Consider the following 27,640-nt stretch of genomic DNA (forward strand, 5'->3'; position numbering starts at 1 on the left):
GGAAGAGCGAAAGGATGAGGCCATGCTAGGTTATTTCTGAACTCTCCACTATCACATCTTTATGTGTTTGTATTTTATTCAATTCAATTCATTTCTTGTCTATTTGATATGATCTTCATTAAAAATGGAAACTTTGCGGTCATTTTCAAATTGATATCCCTATCCCTCCCGTTAGCCCTGAATTATTTGAAAATATGTTTAGTTACTCTATGCTGTTAAATATTGGCAACATGCTAGAATTAATGAGATATAGTTACAGTTTTTTTTCTTCTAAAAGAATCATGTTTTTTGAACAATATAATCGCTTTTGAAGTTTTAGTATGTTTATTACAGTTTTTTGAAAAAAAATTAAAATCTGAAAAAAAAATCTTAAAACTTCTTAAATGAGAAACTGTTTTTAGTAGCTTCTCGAAAAAATCATTTTTTATTACTGATTTTTTTTTAAAGAAATGATTGTCGGTAGACAAAACAATTTATGCTTTTCTTCAAAATCTTTAAAAATAATCTATAAATTATTAAATATCAAAATCCTAATGGATCCATATTTTCATGTATATTTTAGAAACTAAAGTAGGAAAAAAGTGATACTTGAGAGATTAAATTGAGGATTTATTTTAATCACAAATGTCAGTAATTAGTTGTTAGTGGGAGATTTGAACTTTTTTGTTCCTCTATCAAACTACCAGATAACAGTATTGCCCGTATAATACGGTATTATTTGTTATGGTGGAGTTCATCAATGGCTGTCTTTCAGGCCATTTTATGTAGTTTATTCATGTTTTGTTTGGGAGTTTAGATAGAAAGGGTTTAATGGCAGGGGAAAAAGGAGGATAGACTTTTACCTTGCTATGTTTTCTAAAAGATTATTGTTCACAGCTACTTGATTTTTACATTCGATGCAGATTAATCGTTTCTTGTTGTTCTTAATGAGTTTATCAAATTTGAACTATTATTATGTAGCCTTAAATTTTGTTTTGGTTGGGATTCATATATTATTGTAGTGTCTTAAATGTTGAACACTCTATGTCATAATCATGGTTACTGAAACAACGTAGGGCTAAGATGAATTTTTGTCTGGTCTTCCTATTTCTGCAGTGTTAAAATCGGATATTATGGCTGCCCTTGACAAGGAGGTTAAATCCTTGGATGAAGATAACTGGAAGTTTGAAGGACCTCGTTCTCGGATCCACCTTGCATCGCGTCGAAGTGGTTAGTATATCAGTTCCAAAATTACAAGAAACCACTTTACCATCTCCGGGCTTCAGAATTTAAAATGGAACTCCTTCATCCTGGAATTCTCTTCATCCATACTGGAATTCTCTATAAATAAGAGAACCATATTTTTTGACTTTGCATGCAATCGGCTTATTGGTTTAACTAAAATATCTTCAGTGTTTCTTAGAATTTTTTACAGCATTATTGTGATGCATTTTGGTTTCGACTCATTTAAACTTGAGACCCTAAATTGTACTTGATTCTTGCATTAAGCTAATTGATGCTATTTATTTTAGTCCCTGCACTTTTCATGATATGCATGCATCTTCTCATAGGCATGACAATCAAACTAAATGTATATTCTATACATCCTAAATCAAATTTGATAATTATCTACTCTGGTATCTTTCATTTACAGTTCTGGCTTTGGCATATTTTCTATGTTGCTGCTTATTTCATTATTAACCTACTCGGTGCCTATGGCTTGGCCAATATAATTGTTATATCACCTTTATGGTACATGACTGAAATCTAGTTCGGTCAAGCTGCAAGATCTCTAGGCATTAGTGTTCTCATGAAAGAAAGTACCATTGGATTAAGGATGACTGTCTACACACACTGGTACTGTGATATTAGTTAGATCTGACCTTCTCCTATCAAATTTCCACGCTATAATAACCTTCAAGTGCTGTTTGCATGTTTGTGCTAATTTTTCAATCTGCCCTGCCCCTTTTCCTCCTTATTTGCCGATGCATCTGACATAAGCAGAATGATAGGATCTTAGGAAGTTGAGTATTGCACTTTTTATGGTCCTCACATCATGGTTTATCTTGTTGAGCATCGGTTTTTTTGTTGTTGTGGTCCTCACATTGACCCGAGACACTAAAGCTTTGTTTCTGCCGAATGTTTTGCTGCAGGTACTCATCTCCATAGGCCAACAGAAATTTTGAAGAATTGGAATTTTACTCCACCTAAATAGTTGAATGGAACTCTGCCACCTCGAAGCGCAATGCCTCTGTTTACTTTATCAAGTGATTATGGTCATGTTCTTCACATAAGAGTTATCTGGCTGCATTTCATGAACTGATGATTGGATTCATTCATTTTCCCTTAGCCTTTCTAGTCTACGTAGAGAAGTTGGTTTCCTTTAGTGTATGTAGTATCATTGCTTCAGTTTTGAGGGATCATTTGTTGTTTTAAATTTATGTGTTTTAATGTAGGGAGAATCATTAAAAAAACTATGATAAGATAGCGCGTGGGTTTGTATTTTTATTATTAATCTGTTTATAAATATTCGAGTACTGCATGGTATATCTATCAGATTGAATAAATGCAAAAAAAAAAAGAAATTATGATTATAATAATTTAATGATATTTGTTTGATATGAACATAAAAATTGTCGAAATTGTAGTTTTTTATTTTTATTTTTATAGGTTTTGTTAAATTCGGTTATTCAAAGAAGTTGTTATAGGTTTCTACATGTTTAGGAGTAAAAATAACATTTTTTAAAAAAATTTATTCAAAGAAGTTCATTTTGAAGAGAAGTTAATTCAAAATTTTGAATTACTTCAATCACTCTTGGATAAAATTCAAGTGGTTAATGAGAGTTAAATCTTTGAGCTAAATTTAACTTGGCTAGATCTTAATGAAAAATGATTTAATCTTTTATAATTATAATTATAATTATTAAAAGTATGTTGTGCTTTTAAAATGTGGCTATTAAAAATTTACTAAAAGCAAATTCTCAAAATATTAAGAGAATGTTTGGTTATTATATATTTTAAAAGAAAGAAAGAAATATTTTCAAACCAAATATCAAACCCATTTCCCAATTCTCAACTTTCAAGGCATCTATTTATTCCATTTCATCCCTCAACTAAACCTTGAAAGATCACATGAGCAAGTTGATATCGATATTTCAAGAAAATGTCTGCTGGAAAAGTGAATTAATATAACTCAACCAACATGGAGCAGATATAATATTAGGAACACATCAACTGTCATTCATACAGCAACATGCCAATGCAAATTTGGAATCCTCCATCAAAATGTGAACCTTCTTTGCTACCTTATTTGAGTGAATAACTCAACTCAAGCCATAAACACTTTAGTAGCCAAACCAGAAAATATTTATCTCTCCCTTCAAAAATCCAACTCAAAAAATCTTTTATTATGGTTTAAAAATAATAAAAGCCGAAGAGTACCAAGTTAAAAAACCTCTCAAAAATTTGGAAAACAAGAACAAAACAAAAACCAAAATCTAGTGAACTTCACCCACATAGAACATAATCCTCCATCCCTTTCTTAGAACAAGAGTTTCTTTTCACAAAAGGGTGATTCAGAAGCTCCAAAACTGTCCCTCTCTTTTTCCAATCCTTCTCAAGACACTTGTTAACAAAACTTTGAAACTCTTGTGAGGCTTTCTCAGGCATCTCAAGCTTCTCACCAAAACAAATTGCACACATCAAAGTAGCCCAATCAGGTCTCTGTTGTGGACCAAAAAAAGGAAAATGACCCAAAAGACATTCCAACATGACAACACCTAATGACCAAACATCACCTACAAATTCATCAGCATTTTCACCACCCCATCTTTCAAGATCAAATCTTTCTGGACTCATATAAGCACATGTACCTTCTGCATTCATATCATTCCCTTTAAACCTCCCTTCTACTACATGACTCACTCCAAAATCTGCTATTTTCACCTCCCCTTTTTCATTTACAAGCAAATTTGAAGGCTTAATATCTCTATGAACAATGTTCATACCATGTAAATAGTTTAGGCCTTCTAAAACACTCTTGGCCAAAACACAAATAACTTCCTCAGGAAGTCTATGATGTTGCTGCAATATATCATACAATGAACCTCCTTCCATATACTCCATAACAAAGCTAAGATCACCACCACCACCATTACAATCACCATTGTAAAAAACTGCATGACACCTTACAATATAAGGCGAGTCAGCCCTTTTGAGAATCTCAGCTTCTAGCGTCGGTGGCTGCCGAAAACCAATGCCATTTTGATCAAAGCGAAGAACTTTCAATGCATAAAAGGAATTGTAGTTTTTCTTATGATGAACTTTATAGACTATTCCACCATTTCCATGACCAAGTACTGCTACTTTTTCAAGATCTAGAAGGCTTCTTATGCCATGATGAGAAGATGGTGATGAAAACAAAGATGGCATTTGGGTTTTGTTAGGGAAGTTATTAGAAGATGGAATTTGATGTTTTTTTGGTAAGGAAAGGCTTAGAGCTTGTTTACGCCTTCTTTCTCTGATAACCAATGTCATTTACACTATACTACAAGGGTGAAGAAAATAGCAAATGGGGTTTAAAGAATGTAAGAATGGAAAAAGAAGAAAAGCACGAGCTTGAGTATAGTTGTTAGTGTTAAGAGAGTGATGACAAGTGTAGTGTTTTGTTATTAATCCGAAATCTATGGACAGGTGAGGTTTTGGTGGGGATATCAAAGGTTGTTGTGATAGTAGTAGTTATGCAGAGATTTTGATCTTTTGTTTTTTTAATTTCTGTCATTTGTTATTATAATTGTTATACTTTATTGAATTCAGTTAAGTTTTTTTTTAAATTGTAATTTTGGTCATCTATTTTACCGTATTCAAAAAAATAGTCCTCTTGTTTTACAATCAAAATTTTGGTCCCTCCTTTTTCAAGTTTGTTGTTTTAGTTCCGCGTTAGAATTTTGACTTATAAAATATTTTCTCGGTCTCATAATAAATTACACTTTAACAAATAAAATTTGTCTTAAAATAGATGTCATTTACAATTTTCAATGCAACTTTAATTATTCTTTTTTATATTATCCTTCAATTATTATTATATACACAATTTTCATATATTTTACATTGATAATAGTGAAAAATTCACCATAAGTTGGTATGGATAGTTTAATAAAATGACTTATCTTTTTCTTTCAATTATTACATTTCTTAATATGTGAGTAAAAACTTTGAATGATACTCATTGTGAGACTAAATGAATAGTGGCTTTAGTCCAAAAAAACGGTGATTCATAGCACCAATTACAAATTTGTTGAAGAGAAAATATAACTTTAAGGACAAAAAATGACCACTTTTAAACTAGTTTTAATTATAGTTTTAGGCTCCTTATTTTTACCGATTCATGAAATTGATCATTTATTTTTAAATCCGGTAGTTTTGATATGTTCTTAATTTTTAACTAAAAAACGATGATACTTTAAATAATGTAATATATGATAAGATGATGTAAAATAATTAATACCCATGAAATCACAATAAAACCCTCAAAAAATTCAACTTTCAACATCGATTTTTTTTTTTTCATTTTTGTAATTTAATTAATGACATATGAATAATTCATGTATCTAGATGATTATGTATCATGAAATCGTAGGTCATATCATTTAAAATATGTCAAATTGTCATTTTTTTTAGTTAAAAGAGATTAAAATTGTCAATTTTAAAACAAATGATCAATTTTATGAATTGATGAAAACAAAATAACCAAAACTACAATTAAAACTTTAAATTAAAAGTCACTATTTTTAGAGTAAAAAATATGCTTTTGAATCAAAACTGCAACAAATATGAAAATAGAGGGACAAAAAATTATATTTTAAAATTTGAGAACTATTTTCGTGAATATATTATAATAAGAGGACTAAAAATACAATTAATTTTTTATTTATTAAATCAGTTAGTTTTCTATTTTAGCTAAAACTAAAAGAAAACATAAAATTTTATCTATGGTTGTGATTAAACATTGCTAAGTTTGTTATGGTTGTGATTAAACATTGCTAAGTTTGAGAGATTATGAAAAAGAATGATGGGAAGATAGTGACATAACATAAACTCGAAATGGAAGAGTTTATAATTGTTTGTAGCACGATCAGATTTTGCGGATCACAATCCGAAATTGAAGGCATGATCATGTAACAGTGTAGTTGTTTGCCTAACAAATAAAATATGAGTATCTTATTTTCTAATTTGTTTGCATATGTTTATTTGAAAAGCTACTTTACTTTAAAGTGGTAAAAATAGGTTTAGTAAGATGGCTTGAAATAACTAAAGTAATTATAGTAGTTAGATCTTGAAGGCAAGGTAGCACTAATGCACAACTTTCATAAATTATTTAACATGATTGATCATATCAAGCAAATATGGAATGCAGTTCACAAGAACAGATTCAATAATTCATGAATCTAACTAAAGCAGGTAATATATATGCTAGTGTCTCAAGTCTCAACATATTCGAATTTCATTTTTACATAGAATGCTTCTAAAGTTATGTTTACTAATATACAAATGGATGAATAATTATGAAAAGAAATGAATATCATCATAAAATTAAGTCACTTAAGTTGTTTGTCCTCCTCAAATTTCAAAATATCCATGCATTTAAATCGAATAAAGGTGCTTTTGTTTTTCAATTTTCAACTATACATTTGATCATTTTTTTTCCCATATTTGGTCATAAGCTTAGTTTTGTAACTTCAACATTTTCACATTAAACTTGTCTTAAAAATATAATATTTGATAGTCAAACACAGAACCAAACACACAAAATAGTCGTGTAAACTCATAACAATCCTTTCAAACATCATAAAACCTCACCAACATTGTTTTAACATAATGTAAACTAAAAAAAAAAGTTAACCGTACACAAATTATAAGAGTTAAACAATCAACTTGAAAAATAAAAAATATAAAAAACTAATCCGAACACAACCAAACTTAAAAATTATAAATTGTATTGTCCCAAAAATAAATTATCACGTCATTCTTTGAATATTTATGACAACCATAGGATGAAAGAAAAATTGCATTCCATTGTTTTAGAAGTCATTGAAATAGTATGATGATTAGAAAACAATAATTTGGTTCCAAATTAGTTTAAATTTTTTCCAAAAAAAATAAATAACTATTGGTGGGACGGAATAAAAATCACAAAGTTCCATTCCATATATTTTAAACAATGATAACTAATGACATTCAATTTCATTCTCTTCTATTTCGTGCATGTTTGGATTGAGATGAGTTTGACTAAATCATCTTCTATTTCGTGCATGTTTGGATTGAGATTAGTTTGACTAAAATCACATCGGGTCACCATCATTTTAGCAAAAGTTATACTTTAAAACATCAACAAAATCACAGTGTCACCCTGATTTTTCCAAATCCACCGCCCACCCAAACATTCACTTCACCAATTGAAACGTATCCCAATGATAAATCAGTTACATTAGAACAAACAGCCTGCAGCTAAACAGTGAGTAATGTTCAAAGCAAGAGCAAATGTCATCCAGTGTTCTTGTCCTTGTTCATATAGTAAATCTTCAAATCAAGAAACAATGTGCACTTCTTGGATATCTTGAGTAAATCATTACACATCTTCTCTTTCTTCCATTTTATCCCTCACCAAGGAAACATTAAGTTGGGGACAAAACTGCACTATAATTCACATATATTCATCTCCAAAGAGTTCCTATAACATTGGAAGAACTCATCAGGTTCCATGACAAGGCCAAAAAGTTCATCATAACTTGTTTTCAACATGAAGTGAAAGGAATTATCAATGCCACTGAAAAGGAAATTAGGTTTATGACTCATATGCGCAAACTAAGCACGCAAAAAGACCAAATGAAAAGCTTCTCAATGAGCAAATGGAGGTGTAAATGTAATTATATATTATAGACATCACTTTGTATTTTAATTTGGGTCAGGGATTACCTTGGACAATATGAAAGACTAATACAAATTTCATTGACAGTTATATTCTTTCTCTATCAGAAGAAAGAAGACCCATCTGCTCTGTAAGCTGATCCAGGTGCTGAGTTTTGTCCCATCCATTTTCTGTCGGCTGCACCTCATTCCCATTGCATATTTCGTCAACATTGGTCACAATATCCTCCGGAACTGGAGTTTGCAAAAGATCATCCCAAATAGAAGGATTGCTTAACAAATCATCAATGTCTGCACCGGGTGAAAGACCTTCAAAATCAATGGGAAATGACCCGTCGACTCCCATAAATCCCTCATCTGTCTCAGAAGCCATATAACTGTCTTCAGCAATATCAAGAATACTCCTTGGCACAATCTCTGGTATTGAAGGTATATCAGGCATCCCAACATCTGCTTGAGAATTCGGGATAGAGGGTGCTGTATGTGCTCCATCGTTCATAACATTTTGAGATGCCGCAGCTTGAGGTACAGATAGAATATCTGGTTTTTCTGCTGATGGAACATGTCCTTGAGTCCCCGTTGCAGATGGAATTTGAGAAGACTGCACTGAAGATGGAGGAACCTCTTGAAGAGTTACTCCAGAATTCCAGCTTGAAGAGCTACTACTGTCCATTGCATTGGATGGTGATGTACCGTCACGAATCAAGTAATTATCGGGGTTTTTGTTGAAAGATTCTACACGGGAAGTATCCCATTTCATGATCTGCCTTAGCATTGATTTTGCTGCTTCGTTCATCAAAGGTTGATATTTAACAATTTGTCCATCAGGAGGGGAAGCTCGCTCAGTTGTTTCAGCAATACCTTCTTGCTTGAGACGACGCTTTTTGCTGACTTCGGTTATGCGCCTATTGCTGTCATTTTGCTGTTGCACAAACTGAGCAAAGAAGCCGGGGCTCTGGACAGCTTTAGCAAGGAATGACATCATTTGCTGTTGCCGTTGCTCCATTCCCTGAAGGCGCTGAACCATTCCTTGCATCTGGCTATCAGTGGCTTGTTGCTGCTGTCTCAACCTCACAAGCTCTTGCATGAGAACATTCTTGTCTCTTTTAAGCCTCTCAACCTCTTCCTCGAGCCCAAATTTCCCTACTTCTACACATGCCCCTACCGATGAACTCTGTCCATGCGGTTGCTGAGCCTGTTGATTATTATGACCATGGGCAGGTTTTCGTCGAGTTATACTCTTAAGCAAGTGCTTTTGACCCCTCAAAAAGCCCTCGTTTGCAAATTCCCAGCGATCTGGATCGACCTTCCTGAAACCCTGTTTAGAAAGGAGAAAGAGACAGAAAAAGAGGTCAAACACACTGTAAAAAAGCACACAACTTTGGAGTTACATAAAACACTAAAATTAATGAGCTTCATTGAAGGTCGAATCTATTGGTTCAAATTCTGACTGGAACAATCCTTAACCAAACTTTACTTAGCTCATAGCAGAGGATTAAAAATAAACACTAAAATACTCATACATAGCCAAACTAAAATAATAGAAAGATAATTAAGGATGTGCAAACAATCTGGCTAAGGGATGCAAGAAACTCCCATCAAGGTCAACAGGATGTGCTCTACAATAGCAACTGCAAGCAACCTTCAGAAGAAAGCTGTAATTATTACACACTCAATTCCCACCAAGTTTAAAGTGGGAAGGATCTAGGATGGAGATGTTTAACCAAAAAACCATAAAGGATGTACATAAGTGAGTGCTGTTTTTTTACTAAGATAGACATGTCATCCGAAAAAGCTCATGTCCACAAATTGAACCTAGGACAAATTCTCCTACACCACTTACTGTTTATCATCAACTTATTTTAAGGTTTAAAATATTTATGAAATATGAAGTAATGGAGCTCCTATCAATAAGCTAAGCGTTTCAAGTATTTTGCCAGAAGTTGAAGCTAAGACAGATTGTTTTCCATAATAAAAAGCTATAATATGTGTGTTAAACTGGCATGTAGCAAGCTTTGGTTCACAAGACAGAACATAACTTATGGCTGTCCCAGTATTTTGATACAATCAATTATGATTAATTCATAGCAGAGGCTACATAAACATTTCTATTATCCTCTAATTATAAGAAACATAAAATTAACTTAAAATAAGAATGCAACAGCCTCTTACTGCATAAAACATGCATTTCTATGCAGTTATGGCATTGGCAATTGATCAATTCCACAACATCGTCGCAAAGTTTATACCATCTTCCTAAAAGCAGTCAATTATCAAGCAGAGCTGCCTAAGTTGTTATATATGCATCCTAACAAATTGTATCCTATATTGACATATCACTGAATCGAATACATATTTTATTGTATCCAATAATCGTATCATGTTTGTGCATCATAAGTCACTTTCATCATTCTTCTCACAAAAATTAAAAAATGTTACATAACATGTTCATTATACTGATGGCAGCAGTACATTAAAAGTTTCTACTACATAGAATTCAATTGAGTTGCTGTGCAGAAGGCATAAACACATTCCTCATAATACATGGACAATAAAATTGTATAGAAGTTAAAATAAATCCATGTTATACATCATAACAGCTTCATAGTAAACATTTTCTCCTAGACCCTTAAAATCCTATTCATCACTATCTCCCTTACTTCAGTTAGGTTTATACCTCATACAATATATGCCTTTGACATTAAATATACAACGCACCAATAAACCATAATCAAGTAGCTGATTAACCTGATAATTGCTTTCTTTGTCAAATTTCCCTCTTCTGCTCCATCTAGTTGCTGACATAATGCAGGAGGGTAAATTATCAAATTTAAATTTCAGTCTGTCCATTCTTTAAAAACAAGGAAACAAAAACAACAAATCCCACCCTAACTCTTTCATTTTAATTGAATGCTTAAGTAAAATTTCCTACTTAATTGGTTGAGTTGAGGACACTGTTAGAAATTGGATTGAACAGAATTACCCCACAAGACCTGTTTGTAAGGTGAGGGTTGTCTTGTCTCCCACTTATAAATTATAACCACTATTCAGACCGCGTCACTATCAAATCTAAGACTATCAAATGCCACATCTACTTCACTCAAAAAAGAACCAAGACACTAATTATTAAACCTACTTAGTCTGTCTTTCTGTTTTAATGTTATTAAGTAGTTATTTCTAATTCTAAGTAGTTAGTAGTTAGCTTTTTCAGTTAATTCTGTTTTTCCTTTTCTGTTTAGAAGTTGTTCTCTTTCTTCATATTCATCCTTCCCTTCATATAAAAGTGATCCTATGTACTTTGTAGTTTTAGTTTTCAGATTTGATAATAAGAATTTCAGTTTATATAATTCGTGTATATTTGTTTTCTCAGTAAAAATAACTGCCACCACATGTTTATCCTAAAACTACAACATGTAGCCTCTGTAAAACCACAACAGCTAAATGACCTTGGGACGCGGGAATTTTATTTCTGCTGCAGTTCCAAACATCGTCTTCATTAAGTGTTAATCTTTCTACATGGTAGCAGAGCCAGGTAAAGGATTAGAACACAACAAATCCCCAAAATAAATAGTGTGGGGGAAGGGGTGGAACCATTACATTTCACCAAATCCAACAGTTAAAAGATCAAATTTTGCAGAGAACCCAGTAGGTCAAATCAATACCCACAGCATAATCATGGATCAAATTTACCCACTACAAAATATTCAAAACAAAATCCCACAAAGTATACCACACACTTCATTCTAAGACAGATTAAAACATCTTCAAAAGGGTTACTAATTCACATAAAATAAAAAACACCCAGAAGCAATAATCACTTCCAATCCAACAATCAATGAAGCAAAATGCAAAAAAAAAAGAAAAAGAAACAAAAAAAAAAACACTTCTTATTAAGTGTAAAAAAAACTCTAATAAAGATGGAAAAAAATGATTAATAAATAAAAGAACTCACATATGTATTCAACTGTCTAACGAAACTTGAGAAGTTGTTATGCTTGAAGTACTTAGGCAAAAGATCCCTAGCGAATTCAGGTGGGTCCCAAACAACAAAACTGTTATTCGTTGCGCTCCAAGAAACCACGGCATCCGTCAAAGGATCATCCACCATGTCATAAGTCTTGCTCAAAAACGGCGGCGGCGCGTTCGCGTTTGAAATCGGTGTCGGCACCGGTAATTGGGCTGACGTTCCTTCTCCGCCAGCACTACTGCCGCTCGCTCCGTCCATGTTGGAAAATTTTGATTTTTGAATAGTAATGAGGAGAGAGTGATGCGAAAATTGAAACCCTAAAAAATGGGGTTTTTATTTATTGAATGTTGAAAAATGAAATTAAGATTTTAGATTGGGGTGTGAGGGAAGGAAAGGAAGATGGGTTTGGAATTGGAATGGAAAAGAGGGTGATGGGAGAAGAGGGGACAATAGATGATAGATTGATTTAATATATTTTATTTTCGTGGGGAGAGGAATGTGATTATGATTATCATTATTATGATTTATGGGCACTACCCTTTCCTTTTTGGGGCTGTTTGCCCTTTAGCTTTGAGTGAAGTAGATTGTCAATTTAACATCCTTGGAAAAACATTTATTTTTTCTTTTTGAGCTTTAGGAAATTTTTAATTTTTAATCGCCAAAAAAACTGAGATATTTTAGATATTTAGAATTTTTTTTGAGAGAAAATATTCTGATTTTTTTGTGAACTTAGATATAATAAACTGCACTCTGTTATGAACTTAGATATGTTTTTAATAAAAATAAATAAATTGTGGCGGTGAGATATTGATATCCCAAAATATGAAATTATGTTATTTTTCAAAACAAAACAAAAAATGAAATTATGTACGTAATGCAGTTTATTATATTTTGTCAAAAAAAAATAGTTAGTATATTATATAGTATTTTTTGTATGAAAAATAAAATACTACTACGAGTATTTTATTAGAATAAAAAAATAAAAATAATCTATATTATTATAAAATCAATTTAGTGATAAGGTAAAATGTGTTAAAATTATAAATTAAACACATTTGAAAATTAAACAAATAGTTGACTAAAATAATGTATTCATGATTGTGTAAATATTTTATCTTGTCTAATGTTGATTGAAAAGAATTAAATATCATTCAAAAAATTAAAGAAAATAAAAATATCATATTTGTTCGATAAAATAAAAATGTCTTTTGGCCATGAAATCTTTTTATGTTAACATTTGTCTATTTCAATTGTGTTAAGCCAACAAGGATAATATAAAATTAACTGGTCCTCAAGAGTGAAAACCAATCAAAGTTAGGAGTTACATGTAAAATTATAGATGAAGAAGATAAACAGTTTTGATTTTGGAGGAGTGAAGTGTTACACTGTTACCCGTATTTGTGCCACATAATACTAATATATTTGGAGTAATTCCACTATAATAATAGACTCGACTTTTCTTACTTTTAAAAGTCACTTCAAAAATACATAAAAAATAAAAAAGACATAATTTTCATATTCAAAATATACTTTCTGAACAAAAAACACAATTTTTTCTATTTTATACTTTTAAAAATTGAAGAAGAATTCTACTCGATGAAGTTGGACCACAATACTGCCTAGGAAAGAACATTATAATAGATGTTACTTTTTTCCACAATGTACTTTCCTAGATATATTTGTACCAAATTGGAAATCTCCCTATATTAATTGATTTAAAATTGCCCTTGTTTAGCCTCTTTTTCTGTTTTACACGATGTTTCAGGATCAACTACAAATACAATTTTTTTAGATGCTTCCTTCTCTTCAATAAGAATTTTAACCACCTCAAAACATACATATACACCTTGAAATTAACCTCTATGAAGCAATAGTTCTTACAAAAAGCTTGTAGATGCTTAATTCAGGAAAATTCAAATGCTTGACGAAAAAGAAAAATATACATTGAACTGACTTTACAAAGCCATGCAAATGAAGTTTTTAGATAACTCCCTTAATGAGACTCTGAAGACCAAATTGAGGCAAGACAACTCAGAGCATATATAACACTTTGAAGTTGATTTACATTCAAAAGAACCCTCTACTAAGTTCTTAAGCATCACTCGAAAAACTAGTTGTGCTTTCCACAAATCTTCTAATTCATGTACCTGTTTGCAGGCTTGCAGCTCAGTGAACCAAATTGCCCCCAACAAAATCTTTCAGCTTTGTAATTTTCTATTGATCAATGGGTCGATGATTGTCCACCGCAACTCAACAAACAATAGTTTTTTTCATTCTCTCTCAACAATCTGATTTTAAATTTGAAAATGATGATCTGCTACGAAATAGCAAGGCTTGGTAAGGACAAGATAAAATTCCCCAAACAATTTAAATTAAAATTACCAAAAGGATACCTTAATTAAGGAGAATAAGTTGACAGTTACAATATACAAATCAAGAGAATGATATATTAGTCAGAAGCTACAATGTACAATAAGGAAAAAAAAAACAGCCCCATTTATTTTAATGCACATTTTAAATCATGAATTATGCAGATATGCAGCAATTACAGAAAAAAACCAGCACTGATCTCCTACTCTGTTTGACACCATTGGGCATTGAGTCCACATGAACACTCCAACATCCACACTCTTAAACTAGAAGAATTAGAGGGAAAACAGGTAAAGTAATGGGAAAACATAATAAAATACTCCAATATCAGAAGCACAACAAAAAATACTCCAATAAGACACTTATCAACCACATGAAAGCGGTCCAATCGCAATCAAGAACAAAACGACCAACTGAATCACAGACTGAGACGATTTGGGAAGAGAATGGAACTTAACTGTCAAAACTAATTCAAAGAAATATTTTATGAAGGCAGTAAAATTAATCCGAATAAATATTATGGCAGTTAAATGTGTAGAAAACTAAAATTACCTGTCAATTCAATCCTTCTGGATCAACCAATCACTGAGGTACCTGAAACTCATCAATACCAGGATACCTCCACCCCATCCTTCCGAAAAAGAAGGGTTCAGCTCCCCAGATGCTCCAAGTCCAATTTCTACAGCATAAATCAAATCTTCTGCAAACAGGTCATCAAACTCTGTTCAAAACCTTCTCACCATATCAAAATAGACCTGTACATAATGCAGAAGGCTAATCAGTAAGACTAAATGCTCTGTTTTTGAAAATGTTATACAGAGCATTCTTGCATAACCCAAAATATAATTGTGTGTAGATAGAAATGTGAAATTTAATATGTGAAATGAAACATTTCATGATAGCATTATTCATCTCATCTTATTATTATTGACTTAAAATATTACATACAAAATAACAAGCAAGTAGGGACATATGTATAAACTAGCAGGACAATAACAAATAACTATAATATTATTATTACCCAAAACAAATAACAGCATAATAATAAGTGGATGACAATGAATGATACAGCTATTGAGCGACACAGGTTTTATTACGAATCTATGATCAAACGGTTTAAAATGGATTATTCATTCACTAGCGAGTTGAATAACGTGGTATATAATGATAGTGATGTCAAAACACATACCAGCTGGATATAATGGAAGCCTTGATAGAGCTACTAACTCGATGAACTGCACCAACTTTCAGACCCAGAACCTTATGAGTTACATCATTTGGACAAACCCTTTGCCCTCATTTCGTCATACAACTTATGAGCCTGATTTCTCCTGTTTAACCTCCAGTATGCATTAATCAAACAAGTATAAGTAATTGCATTTGGTGGACAGCCTTCCTGTGACATTTTATCAAATAATGCCCGCGCCATATGCATTTCTCTATTATTACAGAAGGCAGCTATTAGAGTTGTATACGCGATCTGATCTGGATATAAACCCCTTTCTTTCATTTCCTCAAATAAGTCGTATGCAATACGCATTTTGCAATAATGGGTACATAGGTTAATAAGAATTGTATATGTTTTGATGTTGAAAGTGATTCCTACTTTTGTCATTCTAGTGAATAACATCACAGCCTTTTTAGCATTTGACTGTTTGGCAAAGCCAGATATAAGAGTACTATAATTAATAACTTCAGGAAGTACATTCCTTTTAAGCATTCTTGGCAGAAGCTGCAGTGCCTTCTCTGGAAAACTTTCTCTGCAAAGCTTATGGATGAATTCATTATATGAATATGGGTTGAGGTTAACTCCATGTTCTTGAAATTCTTCTGACAATGCCAAGGCTTCATCGAATTCGCGTTCCCTGCAGTAAATACTAAGTATATGATTGCAAGCGATAGTATCCGGCCACATACCATTTTTTTGCATGATAATAAAAACTTTCAATGCATCAGCAAATCGTCTCAATTTGTAGAATCCCTTAATTAGACTGCAATAACAAAAAGCAGAAGGAGCAAAATTATTGTTACTCATCTCCTCCAAAAGCTTGACGGCTGAATACATATCACCTTGCTTACAAAATCCGTCAATTAAAGTTTCATAAATAGTCTGATCATATTTGTAACCCGAAACACTAATTTCACGGATGATATTCATCAAGCTTTTCATTGGCATATTCTTGCGTATACCATCGCGGATGAGGGAAGTATAGCTAACAATGGATGGTTTTATTCCGCGGAGCTCCATTTCCTCCACCAAGTCACGAACTTTCTGATCATCTCCATCCTTGCAGAATGCATCAATTAAAATGGTGTAACTATAAACATCAGGCAATTGTCCAGAGTTCTTCATTTCTTGCAAAACTTCCAAAGCATCATATACAGCGCCTCTTTTACAAAATCCATATATGACAGCATTAAAACAATGGTTATTGAGAGGCTGGTTATTACAATGCAAGTCACAAATTAACTTCCACGCAACCTCAACGGAACCAACCTTACAAAGTCCCTTAATATAAGTACTATACGTAACAACAGTCAGGGTTTCCCCGCTCGTATATATCCTTCCTAAAATCTCAGCAGCCCGTCTAATATCAACATTGCACCCAACATCTCTACAATAAAAATTCATCATGATTGTATAAGTGTGGATATTCGGTGTTGGACCAAAGTTTTTCAAATCCTCAAACAAACACCTAACACCATTCACTCTATTTGCTTCTACCAAACATTTCAACAAGAAATTGCAAGACATTATATGAGGTTGAATCCCAACCTCCCTAGCATTAACAAACACATAATAGGCATGTTCAAGCATAGAATTTGAAGCAAAAACTTTCATAAGCACATCAAACACAACAACAGACCTTTCCACGTGGTATCGTGAATCAAGCAAAGTAGAAACCAATTCAAAAGCGTCACGATTCTCCTCCTTATAGAATCCAAGAACATCTCTAATCAAAGCAAACACTTCTAAATGCATACCAGCAAATGCAAAAGTGTGAATGATGATTCTAAAGGAATTGATTGAATGAGAAAAACCATGACTTTGAACCCAACCTTTAAACCTAATTTCCCTTGCAACACTCCAATTTAAGGTCTTAAACACTCTAACAACCAAATGAAACATTCTAGTGTTGGTTTTGGGAACGGAGGCATTAAAATTTGGAGTTTCGTCTTCTAACATCAATGCGGAAGAAGAGGGAGAATAGAATTTGAAGAAGCGTAGTTGTGGAGAGTGAACTCGTTTTCGGAGTAAGCATGTTAACGACATCAACGTTAATCATAGATACACTTAAGCGACACAAGTTAAAGAATGAAGAAATATATCCGTAGTTTCGGCACTGCGGCGAGGTACAACCAGAGGACGACGCGGTGAGGGCAGAGTAGACGCGGCGGCGGTGAATGACTTGACTGAAAGCTGCTCTATGTGAGCGGTTTCAAATGCAGATATGATTTTTTTTTTTTTCATGTGTAAAAATAAATATTATAATGTGTTATTTTTCTACGTTATTTTTATAATTATTAATATGATAATAAGTGGAAAAAAATTATGTTTTTAATGAGAATTCAAATTTTTGTAAATAACTCGTTAATGTATGTTAAATTTTGAAAATACTTTTATAATAAGCAATAAAGAAACCCCAAAAGTAATTTTATAAAGAGGGACGTAGGAAATAGTAAAGATATTTATTGAAATTTTTGAAAATGTAATAGAGTTTTAAGATATCTCTAACAAATTCAAATATAATTGCATTTTTCGTTCACGAGAATTATTGTATTTTAGATAATTTTATGAATATTTGAAACTTAATTTTTTGTCATTGTCAAACAATTATTTAAGTCTTTTAATATCAATTAAAAATTTAAAAATCTGGTCATGTGTGTTATTCTATTGAATTTTTTTAATTAAGTTTTTAATCTACAAATAATTAATCCTAAAAGAATCATAAGTACATTCAACGTTTGTTATATGAACTTATATAGATTTTGATCTGTATTTTTTTTTTTTATGAATTTTAAAATTTTTGAACAAACTCACATTTAGTCTTCATTTAATTGACAATTTTTTCAATGGTTTATATGAAATTGATTAAAAAATAATTAAAAATTACAATTATTATAATATATATAGAAAGAGAATGAGAAAAAATAATGAAAAAAAAAGATTGATTGATTCAAAGATATTTGCATTGTAATACTTCTTTGAATTATTGATTCAACGCATCGACCACAAAATAATTAGAGACAATACCAAAGATTAAGAGTTATTAAATAATTGAAATATGGTTTGGATTTTTTTATCTTAAAATTTTTTATCTCTTAAGTATTCTAAAGTTCAGATAAGATGTAAGTAAAACATAAGAAGAATTTTTCCTAACATAGATCAAACTTTGTTACTCCTAATAAAGAATTTAATATTAAATTTTAATCTAAAATCTATAATTTTATTTTTTATTTAAAAACTTAAGTGTTACAAATATTAATAAAAAGTACAATTTAATACATCATTGTTTAAATTAAAAAATATATGAAAAAATTGAATATTAAAATAAATATATTATGTATATTGTAATGTTGATTGATGTGAATACAATATTTAAAAGTCAAACAAAATTATAATGTTAAACAATGACTTTCGTCAAATATATAATTTAACAATTCTTCATGTCTTAATGTTTGAAATAGTTATCTCATTGATATCGATTCGAATATTTGTTTTAGGAAAATTAACATTCAATCTTTAAAAGTTTAAAATTGAATATTATTTAATACAATATAAAATAATTAGTTGAACGGAAGTGTATAGTCTATTGAGAGAGGAAGGAAAAAATGATTTATCACACAAGATAAAAAAAAAAATTACTTAAAATATGTTTTTGAATCCAAGACTTCTTTAAAAAATAATCAGTTTAAAATTTGATTTATTAAACTAGTTCGATTTAATTAAGCAAACTATAATATATTATATGTAGGTATGTTTTTCAGTTTTAAAAAAAAATTGTACTCATATTTTGAGGTAACGAAAATATAATGTAAAAAAATTTGATGTTCATTGAATCAGCAAACTTAGGGGGTGGGAATAGGTCAGGCTAGATCAGGTTTTGAAAGACTTGAGTCTGGCCTACAATTTATTTTTTAGGCCTACGGTCTATCATAGGCTTTTTTTTCGGCATGACCTGGTCTTTTTAAAAGTCTGGTCTGCCCTGGAAGCCTATTTAAAATAATTTTTAAAAAATATAAAACAAACATTCTTTAACCCCTAAAAAATAATTTTTTGTGTCAAATAATAGATTTTTTTTTGAAACAAACACACTCATTATTACCTCTTAAACAATTATGGAAGACTGCTGAATGATTGACTAATTGAACCGCTACCAAATATGGAACAACTACTGAATATGGAATGCTTACCGAGTAATTGCTTAATTGATAAAATTTAAAATAGAAAATAATATTATTAATATAATAATAATAAATAACATTAATAAATAATAAAATATATATAGGCCGGCCTAATAGACTTTTTTATAAGCCTGAGCCTGAGCTATTTAAATAAATAGGCTTTTAAAAATGGTTTGAGCCTAACCTTTTTATTAAATAGGTCAGGCCAGACCAGACCATAAGTAGGTCAGACCATAGGCCCCTAACGAACGACCTGACATATTTCCATCCCTGAGCAAACTACCCACATACTCTATCTTATTGACATATCAATACTTATTTACTTAACCAAAATTTGTTCACTTAATATAACTATAGTTACTCTATTTTCTCTTCTTATTCTTCAAAATTTAATATATTAACTCATTTCAAATTTCAAAATCTTTCTCATCACTCATTTCAAATTTACTTCTCACTTTTTATTTATGTATATCTTTTCATCTTCTACAATTTTAATTTCTTATTTTTTTAATCTTCATTTTCTTCTCATAATGTAGGAAAGTTTTAAGAGAAGAACAAGAGTTATTGATCAAACTCATTTTTATTTATTTGTCTTCTTCATTTTTCTGTCATTAACAAACTACATATTATTTTTTCTTTTGCTTCTTCAACAAGACAAAATATAAATCAAGTTTACCAAACAAGATTCATATTTTGTTATTCTACAAATTTCTAATAAATAATACCATTTTTTTTTCATTAATTGTTCTTCTTTTTATACCCCATTTCATCTATAATAAATTTCCATTTTTCTTCAATTTAAATCATTTATTAATTTATTTATAAAATATAAAAACAAAAAAGGTGAGAAACTGAAAAGAAAAAGAATAGATAGATAGATAGATCAGAAATTACAAAGAAAAAAAATGATGAGAAACAAATTAAATAAATAAAATCTTATTTTTATGTACCAATGAAATTGAAAAAGATAATTATATAAAAATATAATAAATAAAGTCAAAATAAATACATTTTTTATCAATTCTTTCAGGTCCAAAAAAAATTCAACATAATCTAAAAATACAACATAAGAATGTCTATAAAATAAGTAGATGAAAAAAAAATCTGAAACTACAGAAAAAATAAAAAGATCCAAAAGATTGGAAGGAAGGAAATTAAACAAATCAAAAAAATTTAAAGAGGCAAAACAAATAGATGATTTATTTAACAATTTTTTAGATAAAAAAAATTAACAAAATCTATAAATACAACACAAGTATATATCTAAAAAAAATAAAATATGAGAGAAAATAAAATAGTTGAGAAAAAATAAAATGATAATGAGAATAGTCATAAAATAAATAAATGACCAAAAAAATAATGAAGAATAAATTTAGAACAATGATGAGAAAAAAATGTTATACAAGAGATAATAAATAAATAAATAAATAAATAAATCGATTTTTTCGTTATAAAATATACAAAAAAAAAAATATGAAGAAAAAAAATTTTTAAAAGTCTAAAACATGAATTGTAGAAGATTAATATTTTTAAAAAAAATATATAAAATATGAGAGAAAATCAACTACTTTTCCAAAGTTTATATATTTTTTTTCCTTTTTCACATTCAAAGATAGAAAATGAATATTACATTGAGATTGAGATAAGTGTTGAAACAAAATCTCTTAATATTGTTTTAAAGATAGTAAATCTTTATGATTAATTATAAAAAGATTTTAATTCATATTATTATCTAATTTGTATTTTTGAGTGATTCATAAGTTAGATTATAATGAGTAAAACAAATGTTAATTAAACAAAATCATTATCTCTCTCTCATGTCAAAATCATCATCGATACATTCACAACAAATGATTTCATGATCAAATGCAAAATGAATAAAGTCTCATGAAATGATCATACTAAGTTAGTAAGAATACTAAGTTAGTAAGAAAAATGTATCTCAATATTTCTTACTATTTAAGAGTTGAATGTCAACCTTAAAAATCAAACAATCTCATTTATGAAGTTCAAAAAAGACAAAATGAACAAATATTTTTTCAAAGTGAAGTTACTACTACAATTAAAAAACACTTCCAGCTGCCAAACCAGTCTCAGGAAATGTGAACAACACTTTTACATTTTCCTGAGTTGTATTGAACTATGAACAGTCAAATCAAAACATTATGATGTCGCGAGTTTTAACTAAAACTCATTGTTAAGGAATAACAACAACTATCCTACATGGAACTGTGTGCCCAACAAACATATTGTCTCTGATATAAATAATTGTGAAGGCATTATTGCTCTTATATATTGAGGAGACATCAAAACTTAAATGATAATAGTTTTATATAATCAAGTGCTCATCAATTTAAGAACTCTTCAAAAAACACACTGTCAAGCTCATTATTAGATTTTAGGATAAATCTTTTTGAGTATGTTTTTATTCAAACGAATTTGCTAAGGTTTGAAACCATATCCAAAAAGTATTCCTAAACTTATAAACATTATTATCTCAACCTACTATTGTAAAAGTAGAGTGTGAATGATAGGAATTTTTGTATAGTTAGTTGTGACTTATACATAGATAAATTATGCTGAGGTAAGGTGATAACATCTTGTAAAAAATCTTAAGATACAAAAATGTAAGGTGCAAAAGTTGAGATATTCTCTCGAACATTCTTATTGAAATATCTCACAAAGTATGAGAACTAAACGTAGCCAAATTAGGTGAATCATAATACTTCTTGAGTGTGATTCTCTCCCTTAAATTTTTACCTTATATGCTTTAAATTTATATCTCACATAAATACTACATTAACTTTTTGCACTTAGAATATTCTAAACTTAATCTACTCCAAATTTTTAACTTGAGAATCATATATCTTGAATGAATATTAAATTTTAAATAAGATCACAATTCAAACTCACTTTCTTACGACAATTAAACTATCAACACGACTTTTTTCTCGTATCAAGCAATGGTAAATTAATAAGGATCCAAACTAGTAAAGTGAGAGAGGCTCGTTGGTTCCTTCCTTTCTCACTCATCAATACATTTTCACCCATCACCAAATCATATCACAAGTTTCACAATACTAATATAACCACTCATATAATCCTTTTTTTCATGTCACATTCATCACCTGATATGTAAGAATTAACTTCATCTATCAATCAAGTTCCTTGCTTTGTCTGATGTATTACACCTTGTGCTCATCTCAAACATATTCACGTGACATACCAAAGCATTCTCCACCATTATTTATATACTAGTTGCTTTTACTTGACTTTTCCTGTCTCTAAATTTGTTGTTTCTTTTTTCTTAGTAGGAATGATGACATAAGATTGTTAAGAATGATCTCTTGTGTAAATAATAATGGACATAACTTAAAAGTACGTTTCCATAAGTACTTTTTCTACGGTTTTTAACTTAACCAATCAACCATGATTTTATCAAATTTATAATTTTATCAATGTTTATTATAACTACAATAGATGTATTTTTCCCATTTAAGGAAATGCACCTAAAGTTTTTTTTAAGAATAATCTCAACAATACACAACACATACATGTACATATTTAATCCGATCAGAGCTCTAAAATTAGAACCTGGTTGACACTTTTCCTCTTCAAGAATTTGAACTGCAACACACCCTATTTATATTTATTCTATTACAAAACGCATTTGACATGAAATAATTTAATGAAACTATTAAATTTCACAATGCCACGAAGAAGAAAAAAATCCAAGTCATTGTGCTTATGCTATCCCTCACTGTGCTGTTTGCAACCTTTTGGTCCATAATGCCTAGTGCCACGCCTGACGATCTCATTGCATAAGTAGCAGTAATGGCTCTGACATGCCCAACATAACATGTGATTATTGTTTCCCATCTGTTGATGAATTCAAAGTGGTAATAGAGAAAGTTCTTAATTAGTGATGAAAACATAGATAACAGAACTGTGTTTCAATCAACAGATAAATTTGAGACAAGTTTTAGTAATCCAAATATTGAAATTAAACCAATTTAGAGATTTCTCATGTAAATAGCAGATATATTGTGTAAATGTTAGCAAAGAATATATTGAATATATAATGCACGAGTGAGCCGTTCTGCTCTTGCGCTTAACTTCGGGATTCCAAAATATGCAAATACATTATAAAATGAGTTTAATTTGTATACATTGAGAATGTAAAATAGTTTTACACAGACAACCGATCATATTTTACTGTTTAGTAGTTTTACACATACATTCAATCAAATCTTGCTATTTAGATATGTAATAATACTATTTCAAAAATACCTACACAAATATCTAAAATTGTGAGATACTATTGAACATTTGTGGAAAACTACTTAACATTTTCAGTGCATACAAATTAAATTCTTAGCAAAAACTTGAAGGTCACTTCTTTGTAGTAGATACTAAAATAGATTTTTAGTTTACAAGAGCTATATCACATGCTAACCTAATACTAGAAGTCTAGAACCACAAGTCTCAACAAGCCATATATTAATGTCAGTCTTGTAACTAAGCAAAATCATTAAACCATTCATTTTAGAGCACAAAACATATAATTTCATGTCATATTTTTTTATGAAACAAACAGAAAGCTTTACATACCTTTACATTAAATTGACGACAATTAGGACATGCTGAGCCACCGAGGTGAAAGATTTCCGCATGTACTTGTTGCAATACTTGGCGAGGATTTATGCGCTCTTGCCAGTTGTCAACCATTTCTCGGGGGAACAATTCACACGACCCATCCCTTGAACGGGAAAAAGATATTTTGGTAAATTGGAACGTTTGGCATATGAAAACCATGCAAAAGTTGTTCTAAAGCTATACCTGAAATGTCCATATGGGTCTGATGAATCAAGTGCTTTGTTGCAGCGGTAACAGAAGTACTGTTCACAATTGCCACACTTCATTTTGTTACAACCTTCGGTACGAGAAATAGCCATGTGACAAGAAGGACAAAACTTGGAATCGCGCTGAATTTCTTTCATACTGAGCATTTCATTGATCTTTTCAAGTTCATTACGCCTTTGATCTTCCTTTAATCGAGATGAATTTTGACGTTCCTACGACAAGGACGAAATTCAGAAAAATCAGCAGCTAGAAACTGACCAAACTCACATCAAAACAATAAAGGTATAAGAAACTAAAACACAGTGCATGCAAGCATTCAAACAATTCACCACATCGTTACAAAAATATCCCACTAGTACAACTGGTGGATCATCCTAAATCCTAATTGAATTAAGATCCAACAGTTATGTTGTTGATGTAAGGAAACCTATAAAACACTACCATTTAGTACATAATTCGATATTATTCAACAAAAGAAATCCCAACTTCACTTGACTAATTTATTATACAAGGAAAACCATAGAACTCTAGTTGAATCTAAAATGACTGATTATCAATATCCTAAAAAAACTATAGTTTGCGCAAAAGCTACAAGAGACAAGCTTTTGAACAAACCATGGTTCGGAGTTTTTTAAAGGGAAATCCAAAAATTCTTGGCATAGATGGCAAAAATTAAGTTAAAAGAATGTTCTTTGCAATTCCCAAACATAATAAAGCAATCAATGATTAAAGTTCGAGCTGATAATTAATGGTTCGTTTACTTTTCATGTTTTATGTTTTCATTATCACTCCAACTAATAAAACATGATAGAATACAGATTCAATACTTTCCTCATAATTTTCTTTTACAAGTTTTGAAACATATTCAACATTTTATGAAATTTTGGAAATGTCAAAATATTGTTTTCATTGTTTCTGAAAATGCATTCTCCCTCCTTAGACCCTAGCTATGATTCTATCTTCTCTCTATCACAATAATTCAGTATATGGTCTTCCATCTCCTTATTAACAAACAATTTAAAATGAACATGAATGATAGAAAACGAAATTTATAAGTAAACACCCCTAAGATATTGAAGCTCAAACTTTTTGTAAAATACAGCAGCACCTATGTGTACCATACCTGCAGAAATTGAAGCTTCATATCTAGTGTCATACATGCGATACCAACATGGCGTCGCTCCCTGCAAAGGGTACAAAAGCTAAAAAAGCATTTTGGGCACTGAGCATGTTGGTCTTCATCCTCTATACAAGGTGTTTCACATCTTGGGCAATAAACAACATCAGACATTGATGCAAGTGTTTTGTCTAACATCATGGATTCCCAACGTTCATAATCTTCGTCACCCAGAAAATGTTTCAAAATGGCAGGTGGAATCATAACCTTGCATTTTGCATCAAGACATTGAAGATTACTAATGTTACCTTCTTTTACATGTATCTGAGTAAAGGTCTGCAAGCATTTGCGGCAGAAGAAATGCTTACATGGTAACTGGATAAATTCGGTACCTGTTGGATGAGGGCAAAAGTTATTTATTCAAAATTAGTTACTTCATTGTGTAATGCCAAGTCAAAATTTCCTTCTATTGAAAGTACTCGAATAGTGAGAATAAATCGAGTCAAGAATAAATTAGAAATTACCTGGATATTCACTATAGCAAATGCAACATTCATGCAATTCTTTAAGGAAGTTCTGATGTCGCTTCTCATTGTTATAACTTTGTAAAAAAGGAATATCAACGTCAATGCATCCAATTCCCGAAACCACACGCGCATCCGCAACACGATTTACTCCATAAGGACCTAGTCTAATCTCTTTATCAAATCCCAGATGAGAAAGAGAAGAGCTGTGTAACCATTCTACCCAATGGTAAATCACTTCCTGTCCTTGTTGGTCTGTCCATATTGAATCCAACTCGGAACATAAACTTAAAATCTTCGCAGATTCCAACCACTTAACAGAGATTGTAAATATAGGCGGTTGGTGACTCGGATATGACTTAGGTAATAAACACGTCAAAATAATTGGTGGAAGATATTGAACTTTGAAAGAGTATAAGAAATCATCTGAATTACTGCTTAGAGTCTCAGATTCGTTAACAGAGTTCACCTTAGCAGTAATGCCTATTTCATCCAAAGTATCAATGTTTATATGTATCTGAGGAAAGGATCCCAAAAAAAAGTCATGAAAAGGTTTCCAATATACTGCATAGTAATAATTATAAAAAAAAGGTTAAAAAACAAAGAAAAGTTTGCCAAAACTATGTTATTGGGTTTAGAGCAAGACCTGAAAGCAACGCAAGCCTTTCCATGTATCAAGGCTGAAAACGTTTTCTCCGTAAATTGACTCCATCACAAGTAACTGCATAACATAAAATGAAATTCAGTTAATACAGTCATCACAAGTGCAATAGTGTTTTTCAGCATCCAAATAAAGTTCACAATGTTACATCCATGTATCTCTAATGATAATAAGAAAATTGTGTTTTACTCCACCACGTGTGTTGTGTATGACTCTTATTTGTGCAAAGCAGACAGACACCCGAGCGCAGCAGTAGAATACACAATTTAATGATGTAATCTATAATGTAGTATCATTATGAACTGTGTTTCAGACTGGACCAGGGCCCATTCGAACTGCACCTCTGTGCCACAAGCTTAAATCCACGAAGGACAACCCAGAAGCTTGAAGGTACGATTAATCAGACAAAGATCCACATTTTCTTTATGCTCGGAGGGGACTTATTCCACCAAGACACCTTGACAGTTCAACTATATAACATAAGGTAATCTCTTCCCCAAAATCAAGGTACACATTCATTTCAACACCTATCCGGTTGTGAGTTACTCCCTCTAGTCTTGATTATAAACAATGAACTAACGTCACACTTATTGAGAAATTTAGTTAAATGGAATTATTTTTCTTGATCTCATAAAAAATATAAGTTCATTCTCAAAAGTGTCCTTCATGGCAACTTGCTCCTTGAGAACAGACGTCATTGAAAAATAAAACTTACATTAATTGAGGCATTAGTGAAAATAAGTTACATTTGCTTATAAGTAATGTTTTGTTTATATTTAGTTCAAAAATATGATATCACCTCCTCAAATTAATTAACACACAACACT

At 31.0% G+C, this 27,640-nt stretch overlaps 5 protein-coding genes across 7 annotated transcripts in view; 1 reads left to right on the plus strand and 4 right to left on the minus strand.

Moving 5' to 3' along the window:
• The window catches only part of LOC101491824 (protein SAMBA), a 2,586-nt gene extending 249 nt beyond the window's left edge, over positions 1 to 2,337 (plus strand). The window contains 3 exon segments of the mRNA XM_012719166.3: positions 1 to 29; positions 1,096 to 1,209; positions 2,133 to 2,337. The exon segment at positions 1 to 29 is cut by the window's left edge and continues 12 nt beyond it. Coding sequence (XP_012574620.1) covers positions 1 to 29; positions 1,096 to 1,209; positions 2,133 to 2,194 — 205 coding nt within the window. The 3' untranslated portion in view covers positions 2,195 to 2,337.
• A 698-nt stretch (positions 2,338 to 3,035) lies between these two features.
• CAMKK4 (mitogen-activated protein kinase kinase) lies at positions 3,036 to 4,600 on the minus strand. Its single transcript, XM_004512443.4, has one exon. The coding sequence runs from the start codon at positions 4,513 to 4,515 to the stop codon at positions 3,487 to 3,489; it is 1,029 nt and encodes a 342-aa protein (XP_004512500.1). The 5' UTR covers positions 4,516 to 4,600; the 3' UTR covers positions 3,036 to 3,486.
• Positions 4,601 to 7,163: 2,563 nt separating this feature from the next.
• On the minus strand, positions 7,164 to 12,421 carry HSFA1 (heat stree transcription factor A-1). Of its 2 annotated transcripts, none has more exons than XM_004512446.4 (3): positions 11,858 to 12,421; positions 7,954 to 9,223; positions 7,164 to 7,804 (listed from the first exon to the last, which is right to left on the minus strand). In XM_004512446.4, exons 1-2 carry the CDS (start codon positions 12,128 to 12,130, stop codon positions 7,994 to 7,996), a joined length of 1,503 nt encoding a protein of 500 aa, XP_004512503.1. In that variant the 5' UTR covers positions 12,131 to 12,421; the 3' UTR covers positions 7,164 to 7,804; positions 7,954 to 7,993. The 2 variants fall into 2 exon arrangements, with proteins under 2 accessions (XP_004512503.1, XP_004512502.1); XM_004512445.4 differs by having other exon boundaries at positions 7,164 to 7,708; positions 11,858 to 12,420.
• A 1,292-nt stretch (positions 12,422 to 13,713) lies between these two features.
• LOC101492947 (uncharacterized) lies at positions 13,714 to 17,712 on the minus strand. 2 transcript variants are annotated; one of them, XM_004512448.4, is made up of 3 exons: positions 15,432 to 17,712; positions 14,795 to 14,997; positions 13,714 to 14,186 (listed from the first exon to the last, which is right to left on the minus strand). In XM_004512448.4, exon 1 carries the CDS (start codon positions 17,514 to 17,516, stop codon positions 15,516 to 15,518), a length of 2,001 nt encoding a protein of 666 aa, XP_004512505.1. In that variant the 5' UTR covers positions 17,517 to 17,712; the 3' UTR covers positions 13,714 to 14,186; positions 14,795 to 14,997; positions 15,432 to 15,515. The 2 variants fall into 2 exon arrangements, with proteins under 2 accessions (XP_004512505.1, XP_004512506.1); XM_004512449.4 differs by having other exon boundaries at positions 13,714 to 14,189.
• A 5,493-nt stretch (positions 17,713 to 23,205) lies between these two features.
• LOC101489260 (uncharacterized) overlaps positions 23,206 to 27,640 on the minus strand; it is a 5,047-nt gene continuing 612 nt past the window's right edge. The window contains exons 2-7 of the mRNA XM_004512523.4: positions 26,799 to 26,873; positions 26,153 to 26,669; positions 25,635 to 26,020; positions 24,488 to 24,723; positions 24,260 to 24,407; positions 23,206 to 23,527 (exon numbers count right to left, since the gene is read on the minus strand). Coding sequence (XP_004512580.3) covers positions 23,399 to 23,527; positions 24,260 to 24,407; positions 24,488 to 24,723; positions 25,635 to 26,020; positions 26,153 to 26,669; positions 26,799 to 26,873 — 1,491 coding nt within the window. The 3' untranslated portion in view covers positions 23,206 to 23,398. The remainder of the gene's footprint in view (positions 23,528 to 24,259; positions 24,408 to 24,487; positions 24,724 to 25,634; positions 26,021 to 26,152; positions 26,670 to 26,798; positions 26,874 to 27,640) is intronic.

This window comes from Cicer arietinum, chromosome 8 (assembly GCF_000331145.2).
Source record: "Cicer arietinum cultivar CDC Frontier isolate Library 1 chromosome 8, Cicar.CDCFrontier_v2.0, whole genome shotgun sequence".
NCBI lineage: Eukaryota > Viridiplantae > Streptophyta > Magnoliopsida > Fabales > Fabaceae > Cicer > Cicer arietinum.